The sequence below is a fragment of the Peromyscus californicus genome, unplaced genomic scaffold (assembly GCF_007827085.1).
Source record: "Peromyscus californicus insignis strain IS unplaced genomic scaffold, ASM782708v3 Scaffold_6__1_contigs__length_162567912, whole genome shotgun sequence".
Lineage (NCBI taxonomy): Eukaryota > Metazoa > Chordata > Mammalia > Rodentia > Cricetidae > Peromyscus > Peromyscus californicus.
The window spans coordinates 154,915,763-154,930,291 of record NW_026294584.1 but is presented as its reverse complement, the minus strand read 5'-3'; the positions used below and the strand labels follow the sequence as shown (position 1 = coordinate 154,930,291).

The following is a 14,529-nucleotide window of genomic DNA, read 5'->3' as shown; positions in this document are numbered from 1 at the left end:
GTGGAGATCAGAAGAGGATGTTACATCTCCTGAGCCAGAAACAACCCAGTGTGGGTGCTGGAAATGAACTGGGATCTGCTGAACAACAGAACGTGTTCTTATCTTTCCAGCCTCTATATGTACGCACTTTTAAAGCAAGTATTTTTCAGTGGCTGTCCCAAGGTTTAACATGTACATTTAAAAACAATTTAAATACACCCTTATATAATACTACACAACTGCTTTTTAATGGGAATATGTACCCACCCCATCCTTTCCATCTTCATGTCAATCACTTCACTTATCTATATGCTGTGGTCATATTATCACCATACAATTATCACTTTCGAGCCATCATTTTAAGGATAAATTATTCTACCTTCATTTATTTTTTCTATTGTTCTTTGCATAGATTAGAGTTTCTAGCTCTTGTATTTTCTTTTCCTCCTCCTCCTCCTCTTTTGGGCAGTGAAGTCCCACGTGTGTGTGTGTGTGTGTGTGTGTGTGTGTGTGTGTGTGTGTGTGTGTGTTTTAATGTGCATTGGTTTTTTGCCTGCATGTATGTGTCAGATCTTGGAGTTAGACAGGTGTCAGCTGCCATGTGGATGCTGGGAATTGAACCTGGGTCCTCTGGAAGAGCAGTCAGTGCTCCCAACGGCTGAGCCATCTCTCCAGCCCCATGAGCATATTTTATTGCCTTTACTCTTGAAGGGAAATTCCACTGGCTGTAGAAGTTGAGGGTGGCAGTCATTTTCTTTTAGAATTTCAAACGTTATACACCACTGTTCTTGCTTCTGTAAAGCAAACCTGCAATAATCTCTACTCATCTGTTTTCCCTGCTGCCTGTGAATCCCTTCAAGATTTTCTATTAGTCTGCGGAGGTTCTCCAGCTGCCATTGCCTCAAACATTTCTCTGGCCTGTCCGTTTTGCTTAGATTCCTGTCTGTTAGACATTTTTGATTTGGTCTCATAGACTTTTTGGTCACTATGTCTTTGAGTTCTAGTATTTCCTTTTGATTAATTTTTGGGTGGTAGTAGTGGGGTAGAGACTCACTAATGCAGCACAGGCTAGCCTTAAGTTTGGATTTCAGGCATCGGCCACCATGACCAGTCTAACCCATCCTTATAGTGTCTATCTCTCTATTGACATTACTTATCTGGTCTTGCACATTGTATAACTTTCCCACCATCTGTATCAAATCACAGCTCTTCTCAATTGCCTACCTGATAATATAAACATCCATGTCATACCTGAGTGTGGGTTCCATGATTGTTTTCTCTCTTTAAATTTAGTCATTTCTTTCCTTTTGCAACTTGTTATTTCGTTGCGGAAAACTGGGTTTTAGGGATTGTGACTAATCTGTTTTTAGTAGAAAGGTTTGTGTCAATCTTGCTGGGAGGTGGGTTATATCTTTACTATAGCTGTACATACCAGGGAAATCAAATTCCTCCAGGGTTCTTGCCTGTGGCTTGGGAATTTTCCTTTTGTCTCCCTCCCCTCCCTGCCCTGCCCCGCGAGAAAGCCTATGTTTTGCGAGTTATTTTGTGGGGGGGGGGGGGGTAGGGAAGGGGGTAGGGTGCATCAATTCACTTACTTTACTGGAGACTTGGTGAATGTATGAGGTGTAAGAGTGGAAGCTGGTTCCTGGCCATCCAGGCAGTGTCAGGAGTGGGTTCCCTCTGGTGGAGTTGGCCTCCTTATACCTTTGGTTGGCCACTCCTCCAAGCTCTGCATCCACATTACCCCAGTACATTTTGCAGGTCAGACAGATTGTAGGTTGAAAGTTTTCGGACCAGGTTGGTGTCCCAATCCCGTTGGAAGTTTTCCCTGGTTATAGAAGATGGCCGGGTCAGGCTCTGTATCCCCCACTACTAGGAGTCTTTGATAGGGTCTCTCGAAGATTCCCATTGGGCTGCCTTGTCCAGCCTTGCTATGAGGGTTTGTGCCTAGTCTTATTGTAGCTTGTTATGCCATATTTGGTTGATGTCTCTGGGAGGTCTTTTTTTTTTTTTTTTTTTTTTGAGAGGAAATGGAGGAGTGGATCTTGGGGAGAGGGGAGGTGAGAGGGGTCTGGGAAGAGTGGAGAGAGGAGAAACTGCAGTTGGGATATACTGTATGAAAGAGGAATAAAAAATATTATAAACTTTATTTTTTTTAAAATTTGCAAATAAATAAAAACATTACACACTAAATTTAACCAGAAAAAATAAAAAGAGTGGAAGCTGGGGGCGTTCTGAAATGGTCACTCTAAGCTGGCCTGTTCCTCCTCTAGGACTTCTTCCCAAAGTTCTGCTTCTGTCCCCTGTGGTCTTCCCAGTCAGCTTCCTTGATGCCTTCTTTGCTGTTCACTAGGGACTCTCCTGAGCTGAGTAGTCTCATTAGGGAGGAGAAAGTCAGGGCTTCCAGGGTTCTTCCTCCGCCTAGGGCCATGGAGATTCCCGGATGCTGTAAAAGCCTGGTGGTACTCCTGCCAGCACCCCACAGGTCACACTGTAGGCCACACTTAGCCTCCTTATCAGATACTACCTCAGTGCGGCATCCAGGGCTTCTGGCTGCAACTGCTTTGGGTTGTTTGAGGCTTTCTGGGTGAGTTTGGGTTGTTCTGTTCAGACAAGCTCCAACTGTTACTTTCGTTGTCTGGCATTTTTGTTGTTAGGAGGATTCGAGTAAACTCTTGCCAGTCACCGGTGAACACACAGCGTCTTTCCACTGTTCCCAGTGATGCTGCACTCCTGCCCTGTAGAGTCTGGAACAAGGACCCTAGTGCACTTTATTTCTCGCAGTAGCTCCTGTGGGAGCACGTTTCTGAGGAATGAACAGTTCATGCTGATACGGCTAAACAGGGGCGCTGTTGAAAAGTCACACAAACCCTGGACTAACTGGACCATCCACAGTCATTGGAAGTAGTTGTGGCCAGGGTTTGAACTGAAGTGGTCAGCATGGAGGAATTAGAAGATTCTGCAAAAGATAACATCAAACACCCGAACAAGGGACCTAGAGAAGACTGAAGGGTGTGGAGCTGGCAGCATCAGACTCAAAACTTGCTGTCTGAACAGGTACAGAGGAGAAACTGAGGCAAGCTATCTTGACACTCCTTATTTGAGACAGGGTTTCACGATGGCACTGAACTCCCAAGTGCCGGAGTGCGGCACGTGCCACCACACCACCCAGGCTGTGACAGGTGCAGTCCAAGGCTCTGGCTCACTGCATGCACAGCCTGCGACAGAACCAGGGCCCACAGAAAGCCTCGGGACGGTGGCTAGATGTGACACACGTGTGCTGAGATTAGAGGAGAAAATGGGTGAGAACCTTGGGGAGGCCAGAGAATACAGTGGGACATGCAGGAAGTCAAGGGGGAAGTCTAGTCACGGGCAAGGAAATGACGATGAAGCCGCTTGTCTCTTCCTCTAACTCTCCCGCCTGCCTTCTAGGGGTAGCCTCAGAACTGCAGATCCGTGGTGTTGCCGACACGCAGTGGGCATGAAGGACCTACTTTTAGTCAGCACTAAGGAGTTTCTTTTTAATGGTGGGAAGAGCTGTAAATGTTCCGTAAGCAACACTTCCTATTTAAGCATCTACATTTACGAGCTGATGCCTTGTTCTTAGAATTCAGTGGGGACAATCTGCGTTGGCCACAGAGTCATAGTGGAAGCTGAGTTTAGTATATGAAGGTAGCATAACTTCAGCCATGGCTGCCAATGGTTCATTCTGCCTTTTCTAAATCAATACATGACAGGCAAAGACACGAACATATTTAGATCTCTGCATTTGTGTGTGTGTGTGTGTGTGTGTGTGTGTGTGTGTGTGTGTGTGTGTGTGTGTGTTCTCTTGGCGTGCATATACAAAGCACAATCACCATGTGTCACACTCAGCGTCCGGTCGCTTGTTTCTGAGACTGTACAGCTAATGCTTAAAGTAAGTGCCAGGAAGTGTCTTCTACAGAACAGAAACTTCATCAAGTTTGTGAACTTTATTAACATGGGTATGTCTTAACAGACACACTGCCTTAAAATAAATAAAACTCAGCATCATTAAAACCACACAAACACAGTTTGACAGGGTACACACAAAGTTGATTGTTTATGATGTCTCTTGCATTTACTAAAAGTCTGAGGAACACTAGATCAATCCCTTGGCAGGCAATTACCTTGCACCAGAGGAAAGCAGACATAATTATCTCGTGGGTTCTGGAACCATGATTTGAGGAACTCTTTGAGAAGAGTCAGGAATCTCACAAATCAAATCACAGGTCTGCAGATTACACCATGGATGTGTTGAACACAGAAGTCATGTGCCCGACGAAGCCTGCATCCCTGCTACCCCACACAATACCATTTCTATTTTTGGCATGAGTTATTAACCTTTTCTATCAGGAGGAAAATGTGCTCTGCAAACTCCCGGATGGCCCCCCGGCCACCGCTGCATTTGCAAATGTACCCCACAGCCTTCTGGGCCCCAGAGCAGGCGTCGGCAGGAACAGCGCTAAGGCCCACTCTCTTCAAGCATTCTTCGTCAGACACTTCATTGCCTGCAAGCGAGATGAGTATCAGTCAAGTATGAAAGACACAAAATGTTCTAGCTAAATGATGCAACCCACAACCCAGAGGTGACGAGGAACAACAGTAGGAACACTAACAATCAGAACAAAACACCTAAGCACAAGTGAGAGCAGGGCTTTCCCTAAGCATTGCAGAACAAGCTCTTCCCAGCCACAGAGGGAGAATGGAGGACACCCTTTACCTACTGTGTATTATAATTTTTGGTTCTGAGCCTAGCCTCTAACGGCTGAGCCATCTCTCCAGCCGCTGTGTATTATAATTATCAGAAATTCTGTACTTGAATTACAAATGATAACCTTGTTAAGGGAATTTCAAGTATGTGCAACGTATCATAGTTAATAATGATCAGTTTTAGATTATTTAATCGTTACTTCTTTCTCTGTCCTGTACCCTAGTTTTCTTGGAGGTAGAGTGTGGAAGAAATTTGCAGACAGATTTTAGCCCCAAACTTCTTTTTTTTTCAAGAAGGGTTTCTCTGTGTAGCCCTGGCTGTACTGAAACTCACTCTGTAGACAAGGTGGCCTTGAATTCAGAGATCTGCCTGCCTCTGCCTCCTGAGTGCTGGGATTAAAGGTGTGGACACTACCTCTTGGCCTTTATCCCCACACTTTCAAGCATTTATACCTAATAGAAAAATTATCAAACTCACACAATAAATAATGATTCCTTAAAGTAATTTAATAACTATTACATGGTCAAATACTGCCAACTGTCTCCAAATGTGCCATATTGTGTGCAGGTGTGCACTTGCATGGAGGACAGGGGTCAACGCCCGTTGTCTTCCTCAGTCCCTTATTCATTTGTTGAGTGTGTACACATGGAAGGCACAGGATAACTTGTGGGAGGTGGGTTTGCCCTTCTACATTGTGGGCTCAGGGTTTAGCTCATGTCGTCAGGCTTGAAAGCAAGTGCCCTCATCCTCTGGGCCATCTTGCTGGCTCTTCATCTACTTCTTTATGGCAGGTTTCTCAGTGGAGCTGGAGTTCACCAACTAGCTAGCCACCCAGCTCCAAAGCCTTGCCCATGTCCTCTTTCCCATCGACAGGGTTACAGCACAGGGCCACTATGCCCAGCTTTTTCCACGGAGGCTGGACATCTGAACGTGAGTCTGAAACCCTCTCCCCAACCCTTCAAAACTGTCATTTTCATTCTGAAATGTTTAAAAACAGGGGACAAAACAAGCCCACGGGGTACATTGTGCTGACCCAAGTCCTGCCCTTTTCCATCTACAGCAGCGCTCGGACTTCGATGTCCTATACTATTTGTAGGAAAGCTGCCACATTGGAGCCACCAAAAGAAATACTAAATTACATGAACAAAACTCCACCCTCCCTCCACCTGCCCTGCCCAACCCCTTTTAGAAAAAACACCAGAGTCCTCCAGTGGGACAGAGTCCCCATTTGGGGCATAACTACAGTTATGGAAATGCTGTTTCCCATGTGCTACATGTCCACACACAGACATGTTTCCCTGTAACTCAATACAGTAAACTGAGTGGATTCCACTGAGGAGAAAGAGTAAAATTAGCATTTCTCTGCATAAACCTGTCTTTAAATTTTTCTTCTGAGTTGTTGAGACACAAGCTTGAACCTGCACCCCTCCTGCCTTCCCATGCTGGGGCCACATGCACACACCACCATGCCTGGCACAGTATTAATACTGCTGAGGAAATTAACCAGAGGTTTTTATTGTATTTTATGTGTATGAGTGTTGTCCCTGTATGTATGTCTGTGCACCCTGTTCATGCAGCACCTGTGGAGGCCCAAAGAGGGTGCTGGATGGCCCGGAACTGGAGTTGACAGATGGTTATGAGTCACTGTGTAGGTGTTGGGAATCAAACCTGGGTTGTCAGAGAGAGCAGCCAGTGCTCGTAACCTCCGAGCCATCTCTCCAGCCCTGGAATGTGTTTTATACATTTATGTGCCCATTCGAAACACTGCTCATATTTTGAGTAAAAATTTAGGATGTATTCTAAGTTTTTGTTTTTTTCTACAAGCCCTTCATTGTCATGATAGGAAGATTTTCTTACATGCAGACAAACGGACCCGCCCAGTGTGGTTATCACTTCTCCTTTGTCAATGCCTTTTGGATCTGACTCGGGGCCTCTGCCTACATAAACGACACATTTCCTACACAATGTGAAGCCTTCGATCTTTGTTTCTCTTTCTAATGTTTGCTTAGTTTGTTGATTAGAATATATAAAGTCAGTCACAGGAAAGTTTCTGTGAGGCCTCATGGATAAGGGGCACAGTGGGGATCCTGTGTATTGGATGGCTGGTGCTTTCTACAACCAATGTCTTATTGCATTTTCTCTACATTTGGCTCCAAAGCTACTCCATATTTCAAGTCCACGGGCTCGGGTGACCTTGAGGCTGGTGTGATCTGCCCACATGTACTTCATGCATGATTTGTAGTTACTGTGCACCTTAGCAACTAGTACCTCTTAATACTTACAATGCTGATATCACGGGGCTGCCAGCTCTGTACACACAATGCTTATGGTTCTAGCAACTAGTTGCTTGCCTGCACACTGTAGGGACCCGCTAAGCCTATCTGCTTAACACTAACATGAAAATCTCAGACATATTTGATCATGCCGTAAACACAGATGGCTGTTTCAAGTCCACTGTGCTCACGGGCTGCATTCTTCAGCAATTTAGACAGATTCTTTTTCTCTCCATCATTGGCACATTACCCCAGTTTCTTTCTCAAATTGGAATTTGTTGTAAAAAGCAAATAGAAAAAAATGTTCTCGTGTACTAGAAACTCAGGGTGAGCATGTGCCAACCCTATCCCTGGGGAGGTTAAAGGGTAGGGCATCTTTCAAAGGTCAGCTCTCTCTACCACGTGTATCCTGGCAACTGAACTGTGGTCATCAAACTGGACAGCGATTGCTATTACCCACTGGCCCAGACTGTTCTAATGTGATACTCTGGTCTGCAGTTTAAGAGATGTCCACTTCCCTACAGTCATCTGGGGACTTTCCCTCTGGTTATCCTGACAGGATAAGCAGATCTGCAAATGACCCACCGAGATAGGCCACTTCTTTCCAGCACAGGCCCATCTCCTTCCTCCACTCGTCCACGATGGCCAGCTTGTCTGACACACTGACTTCTGCTTTACAGTCCAGCTTTAAGGCGGAGAGTGTCTGCTTGGAGCAGGCCCTTTCTGAGATGAGTCTCACCTGGAAAAGAAGCGGGCTGTTAGAAGGGAGGGAAACAGGTTTGGGGATAAACCAAGTCACAAATGAGTGGTCCTTTGACCTGAAGGGCCAGTTACGAAAATCAACAGCAAAACAAAGCATGTGTGACCTCTAAAGCCTGTCAAGGTGACAGGCCAGCTGTACCAGGGGACACACAGCCTCTCCCTGAAAGTCAACAACTGCTCAGGAGGAACGTCCATCTCGAGCTGTAGTCGAGATTTCTAGTGAACTGCACTTAACTTTTCCCCTCCTGAACTGTGGACTGTATCCAAGGTATCATGCAAGCATGCTAGGCAAGTATTTTATCACTGAGTCCCATCTCCAGGCCCCTTTTCAGGTTTTATCTTGAGACAAGGTCACGCCGAGTTACAGTCAGGCCTTGAACTCACGCTTTGCTTGTCTCCCTCCCTAGGAGCTGCCTTTCAGGTGTGTGTCCCCAGGCCCGGCTCAACCTTTGTTTTAAGAAATACACCGATACATTAAATTACTGTGAATTAACCCTTTCATTCACACGAACAGGCCGTACTTAAAAAGTCTACAAAGTCCCTGTCTCGAAAAACCAAAAAAAAAAAAAAAAAAAAAGTCTACAAAGTGTTTGCCCCTTTCTAGGTGCCCAAATGAATTAAGGAAATCTTTCTTGTTCCAAGGTCCTATGGGAAAGGAAGAAGTGTGCTTAGTGTATGATTAAATAGGAGATATTAACGAACTGGAAAACCCCCAATTTCATCTTTCCAGTGTCAGAGTTCTTTAGGCATACACCAAGCAGTACTTGGAAAACTTTATGTAAACAGTAAAACTTGAAATCTCTTCATTACTGCAATATTCTTTGACCTTGAATCAAAATCTTACACATACTGCTGTATTAGGGAGCACATACCTCAATACCACTTTTCTTTAATAAACTTATGCCAATAGCATCTTTTACATCATAAGATATTATTTCTTTTTGGTCTCCTGATACATAAATGTGGCCATTGGTGAGACATCCATCAATATTGCAAACCAAAAGCTTTATCTCTTTCAGTTTCTCTTTTCCAAAATAGCCAAATCTGAAAGAAACCAAGACAGAACTTCTGAGCGAGCACAAGTGCAACTCGCCTCACGCTGACGTCTGGTCAAGGGCAGTGGCAGCAGACATCACTCTTCAAATTCATTTCACTGTGCACTCTGCAGACAGCACGACAACTCGCTGCTTAGCCAAACTACGCCACCCAGCTTACAAAGACGTCATTACAGGGGTGTTTTATAAGCACACCTTTCCCGTTCGAGGAAACTGAGTACAAAGACTATCTCAAATCAGTGTCTACAAGGCTAGTTAAGCACGCTAAAAATAGCACCGGGCCCTGGTTCATGGCTACCACAGGCTTTTTTTCCTTCTTTTACCTCAAAACTCTTTGCTCTGCAATCGGCCAATCAATGTCCACGTCTATATCCACACTATGCTCAGCTCGCATTTCATAATATGCCATTTTTCCACCCTAAAGACAATAGAAATGCTGTGAGTGTTCTGATATTCACTTATGTATACGCAGCTTAGATATGGGTTTGCATTATTGAGCAAACAAATAATCCTGTAAACCAGCAACACACCCACAGTGATTATTCTGAAAACAAAGTTCAAACCAACAAATGAGTTTTCAAATTCTGCCCGCCGTGCAAGTTCCCTGATTTCCTTTAAACAGACCTGTCTGAGGTGAAAGGCACCTCCTCAGCTCTGAACACAAGCGCTTTCTGAGGACCCTGAGAGCTGCTGCTTTCCCTCTGCAAGGCGGCGCCCTCTCACCATCTGACAGCAGGTTTTCAGACTCTGGTCCCAGACCAGGGTTGGGGTGGGCACCTGCAGCTACTGCTGCAGACTGTCTCAGGTCCTGGGGGTGCACGGTGCATGTCAGGGCTGAGGCCGTGCCTGGGTACAGGGCAAGAGAGGGACCATTCCTCTGATGCTGTTTCAATGACTAGACCAATTATAGGGCGACTTCATTTCTAAAAACTGTTTTCACAAATCATGTTACAATGAGAAACACAATTTTTCTTCACACATTTGGGAAGGACTAAACCACAGCTGTCCCTAGAAAAGAGCCAAGGGTGGCAGGGGGGTGGGGTACCTGTGTGTGAAATCTAACCTGAACTCTAGACTGTAACTAGAAGGGTCAGACTTCTGTGTTTACCTATGTACTGATCTGAAGACTAGGGGGGAAAACCCTTTGTTTTCAGAATATGAATCACGGGAGAAATTTTAGAGTGGAGAGGTTTCCCTTCTGATGCTGGGAACTGGAACCAGTCTGCACATGCCCAGAAGGCGGGCCACCTTTAAACTACTCTTTCTCGAACACTGTTCACATGTGTGTGGATACACACGTGTGGGGTACATGAACCTGGCTCATGCACATGTGAAGGGCTCAGGCTGATGTTGGGAGTCTCCCTTAACCACTTTCCACCTTATTCACTGGGACAGACCACCCTAACTAGCAGCTTGCCCAGGGGATGCTCACACTCACCTTTTGAATACTGGAAAATCAGGCAGGTCCCCACGACCACCAGGCACTTAGTGGTTTCTGGGGATCTGAACTCCAGTCCTCACATGTGTGTCACCTGCTTTACTCACTGAGCCATTTCCCTGACCCCTGACCCCTCCTTCCCTCTAAGGGCCTGGTTGTGTGATATTTTGTGTTCAGACAAATAAAGCTGGCCTGGAGAGAGAGGCAGAGCAGCCAGCCACCAGAGACTTCTTACCTCTATGAAATCTCAGACTGAATGTGTGGGGATCCTGTCTGTCTTCACTTGCCTTTTTCCCCTGTCTCCACCTCCCATGTGCTGGGATTAAAGCTGTGTGCCACCACTGCCTGGCCTCTGTGGTTAACTAGTGGCTAGCTCTGTCCTCTGATCTCCAGGCAAGCTTTATTTGTCAGAACACAAGCAAAATGTCACACAACAGGGCCTAAATCTCAACAGTATTGCTTCTGTCTTGAATTCTTTCATTTATACAAATGTATTTATTTATAAAGATATAGACTGTGTTTATGTCTGTGTACCACATGCATACAGTGTCCAAGGAGGACAGAAGAAGGTGTTGAATCTGCCAGAACTGGAGTTACAGATGGTCGTGAGCTGCCATGTGGGTGCTGGGAACTGAACCTGGGTCCTCTGGAAGAGCAGCCAGTGCTCCCAGCCTGAGCCAGCTCCTAATTACTCTATGTTCAGAGCCGCAGTTGTCACCTCTGTAAAGTGGGGCAGCAATGACAATGTTTCTCCTCGGCTGTGCAGAGTGCTGTAGGTGACCACGTAGTGTTTTCCACAGCCCACGGTAGGGGTGCTTGGCAGCGATATGAAAATGAACCAGTTTTCCAGGATGTGACACAGTCACGCAGGCTCTAAGAATGAGAGATTGCCAGTCCTCTCATTTCAAAACAGGAGCAGTGAACAAGCACACAGAACAATATAGTCAAGGTGACACAGAGAGACAGAATTTGGCCTTCCAGAAAACCAGGTCAATGCTCTCTCAGATCTACTGAATTGGCTGTTTTCTGTTTTAAAGTAGTAGAAATTATTTAACCACATAGCCATAATCTAATTGTAACCTAATGTGGACCACAAACAACTGGTGGGTTAATGAGAACAGGAAGACACTATCAGTTCTCAGCCCTTATCTCATTTTTATCTCAATATTCAACTGAACAGACTCCAAAGATATTTACTGTGAATTTCGAAGATCACCTTGGGGGTAAAGCTGCAGGGCCAGCAGCCAGATGATACCCCCCCAGAGATGATGGAGCCAAACTTCTCTCCCACCTTTCCTCCAGAGATGATGGAGCCAAACTTCTCTCCCACCTTTCCTCTAGAGATGGCGGACTCAAGCTTCTCTCCCACCTTTCCTCTAGAGATGGCAGACTCAAGCTTCTCTCCCAGAACTTGAAGCACAACACAGAGGGTTTGAAGAGTCGTATAAAATGAATATACAAACCTGTAGGTAACCCATCTCTATCAAATGTCTCTTAGCAAAATAAAACGAGCCGTTTTCATATAACTCTCCATCCCAGTCTTGTCGCCGAGGCCGTTTAGCTGGATTCAAGTTCAGAGGCTCAGTCACTTCACGAACTAAAAGCAAAAGCTACAGTAGTCTACATTACTTAGAATAGACACTGCTCACTTAGTAAAGGCACAAAAACAATCCCCTCAGAATGCATACATCTGTATCTAGAGAAACAAAAGCTACTACTTCTAGAGGGACAATCACTTGTATCTACTTTTAAACTGCTAGTATCAGAAAAAGTATTTCATGAAGCAATTCAGAGAAATTCAGGTTTAAGGTATTTCTACAAGTTCTGTGATTTTGGAGGGCATGCAGGCAACCTTCACACAGCTCCCAAGGATTGGGACTTGTCATAAAGTATCATTCCAAACTTGACCTCTTTAGTCTATTTCTCATTATTTCCAGCTGCAGAAATACAGTGTGTGTGCATTTATCTAACATGGTTAGAAAGTGCTTTCACAGAATTATCACAGAAAACTAAGGACTTTCCCATTAAATCACTGAAAGGTTTTAACTTTTTTTGTTTTTGAGTTTCATGTAACCCTGGCTGGCCTCAAATTCCCTACTTAGCTGAATATGACCTTAAACTTCTGATGTTTCTGGCTCCACTTCCTGAGTGATAGGATGACATGACAGTCATGTGCCAACATGCCCAGTATTATGCAACGCTGATGTGAACTCAGGGCCTTGCGCATGCTAGGCAAGTACTCTGCCAACTGATCTACACTCTGAGCCCATATCAAAGCTTTACACCAGTGAAAATAGGTAAATGTTTTTATTTGGTGTTTAAGATATATGAAACACAAAAATAAATATTTATGGTATTGATAATGAAAGCCCAGCAGTGTCAACACTAATGAGTATAATGGATGGACAGTGAAGCTTTTGTTATCAATAGAGAGTCTCTTCCCCTCTCACTGGATTTCCCCCAATTGCTGGGGGATGTCTTTCTGTAAGCTATGAATACATGTTGTTCCCACTGGTTAATAAATATGCTGCTTTAGCCTATGGCAAGGTAGCTTAGAGGCAGGTGGGACATCCAAGGAGGGAGACAGGAAAGAGAAAGGTGGAGGCAGAGAGACACGAGCCAGCCACCGAAGGAGCAATAGTTAATGGGACACAGGTAAAGCCATGGAACACGTGGTGATACATAGATTAATAGTTATGGGCTGAGTTAAGTTCTAAGAGCTAGCTAGTAAGAAGCCTGCCACAGGCCATACAATTTATAAATAATATTATGCCTCTGAGTAATTATTTTATAAGCAGCTGCAAGACTGCAGGTAGGATAGATTTGTCCTGACCACGGGTTGGGCAGGACTGCTGTGGGATGGTCTGTATGTCAAATGTGTTGCTGATTGGTCAGTAAATAAATCACTGATTGGTCCGTGGCCAGGCAGGAAGTATAGGCGGGACAAGGAGGAGAATAGAGGTGGGAAGTGGAAGGCTGAGAGAGAGAGACACTGCCAGCCGCCATCAGGACAAGGAAGATGTAAAGTACCGGTAAGCCACAAGCCACGTGGCAAGGTATAGATTAATAGAAATGGATTAATTTAAGCTGTAAGAACAGTTAGCAAGAAGCCTGCCACGGCCATACAGTTTGTAACCAATATAAGTCTCTGTGTTTACTTGATCGGGTTTGAGCGGCTTGGGACTGGCGGGTGAGAGAGATTTGCCCTGACTGTGGGCCAGGCAGAAAAACTCTAGCAACAAATGGCGTCCAACGTGGGGCAAGAGTTTCCACCTAAAAACTGAAAAAAAAGATTCTAAAACGGAGCTAAAAACAGTTCCTAATTGTCTCTCTCAAATGAGCGGCAGCTGCCGGTTTGAGCTACTGGCGGGTTCCTAGTGTGCGCGCTCGACCTGCCGCCATATGGCGGGAATGAGGCTTCTGCAAGTGGCACATTAAGCTACATTGTGGATTTAGCCTTTGCTAGTACAAAACAAAAAAAGAGGTTTCTGGGCTACACGCTGCTTGGATAAAAACATAGACCCACGATGGCTCCCAGAGCTGGCGGTAAGCATACCGCCTCCGCCATGTTGGGAAGCTGAAGTGGGCGGAGCCAGCAGCCACAGCACCAGCGCCATTTCAGGCTTAAAAGGCTACAGTTCAAAGCAATAGGCTCAAACTAATATAAAAAAATAAGCCACGTAAAGATGGCTACCACACAAAGAATCTGGATTATGTTCTCTTTGATATTCGTAACTAAAGAAAAACATTTGATTACAAAAGCTGTTGAGTTATGCCAAAATGTATATTTTAAAGGTACCTTGACTTCAAAATTTGGATATAAGGATATGTTGCTTTGGAAAGGAGATTCTGCTTTTGTTTCCACAGAAAGCCAGAGGCTATGGATTTGTTCCAGATTAAGACACATCAGGTTTGACCAGCCAAGACCCCCTGAAAGGTCTCCGATGACACCATGGCCCAGATGATCCAACATCCAGAACCGTTTCAAGACAACTGGCTCAGATGATACAGCCTCACGGACTACTCCATGATCCTAAAATTTTCTTTGTTTCCCCAGAAGATACAGCGCCCCCCTCCAGCAGGAAGTAGTAAGAGAAGCTACGTCCAAATTCCCAAATATACCAAGCTGACTTTGGAGATGTGTAAAGGTTAAAACCTTCCTTTTTAAGAAAAGAAAACGGGAAGTGCTGTGGGATGGTCTGTATGTCAAATGTGTTGCTGATTGGTCAGTAAATAAATCACTGATTGGTCCGTGGCCAGGCAGGAAGTATAGGCGGGACAAGGAGGAGA

At 45.0% G+C, this 14,529-nt stretch overlaps 1 protein-coding gene across 2 annotated transcripts in view; it reads right to left on the bottom strand.

Annotated features, from left to right (window-relative positions):
• Positions 1 to 3,935: 3,935 nt before the first annotated feature.
• Positions 3,936 to 14,529, bottom strand: part of Cmas (cytidine monophosphate N-acetylneuraminic acid synthetase) — a 28,215-nt gene continuing 17,621 nt past the window's right edge. The window contains exons 4-8 of one of the 2 annotated variants that reach the window (XM_052719680.1): positions 11,703 to 11,836; positions 9,125 to 9,219; positions 8,619 to 8,790; positions 7,570 to 7,723; positions 3,936 to 4,508 (exon numbers count right to left, since the gene is read on the bottom strand). In XM_052719680.1, the coding sequence (XP_052575640.1) occupies positions 4,318 to 4,508; positions 7,570 to 7,723; positions 8,619 to 8,790; positions 9,125 to 9,219; positions 11,703 to 11,836 (746 nt within the window). In that variant the 3' untranslated portion in view covers positions 3,936 to 4,317. The remainder of the gene's footprint in view (positions 4,509 to 7,569; positions 7,724 to 8,618; positions 8,791 to 9,124; positions 9,220 to 11,702; positions 11,837 to 14,529) is intronic. The other variant, XM_052719681.1, reaches the window with a different exon arrangement.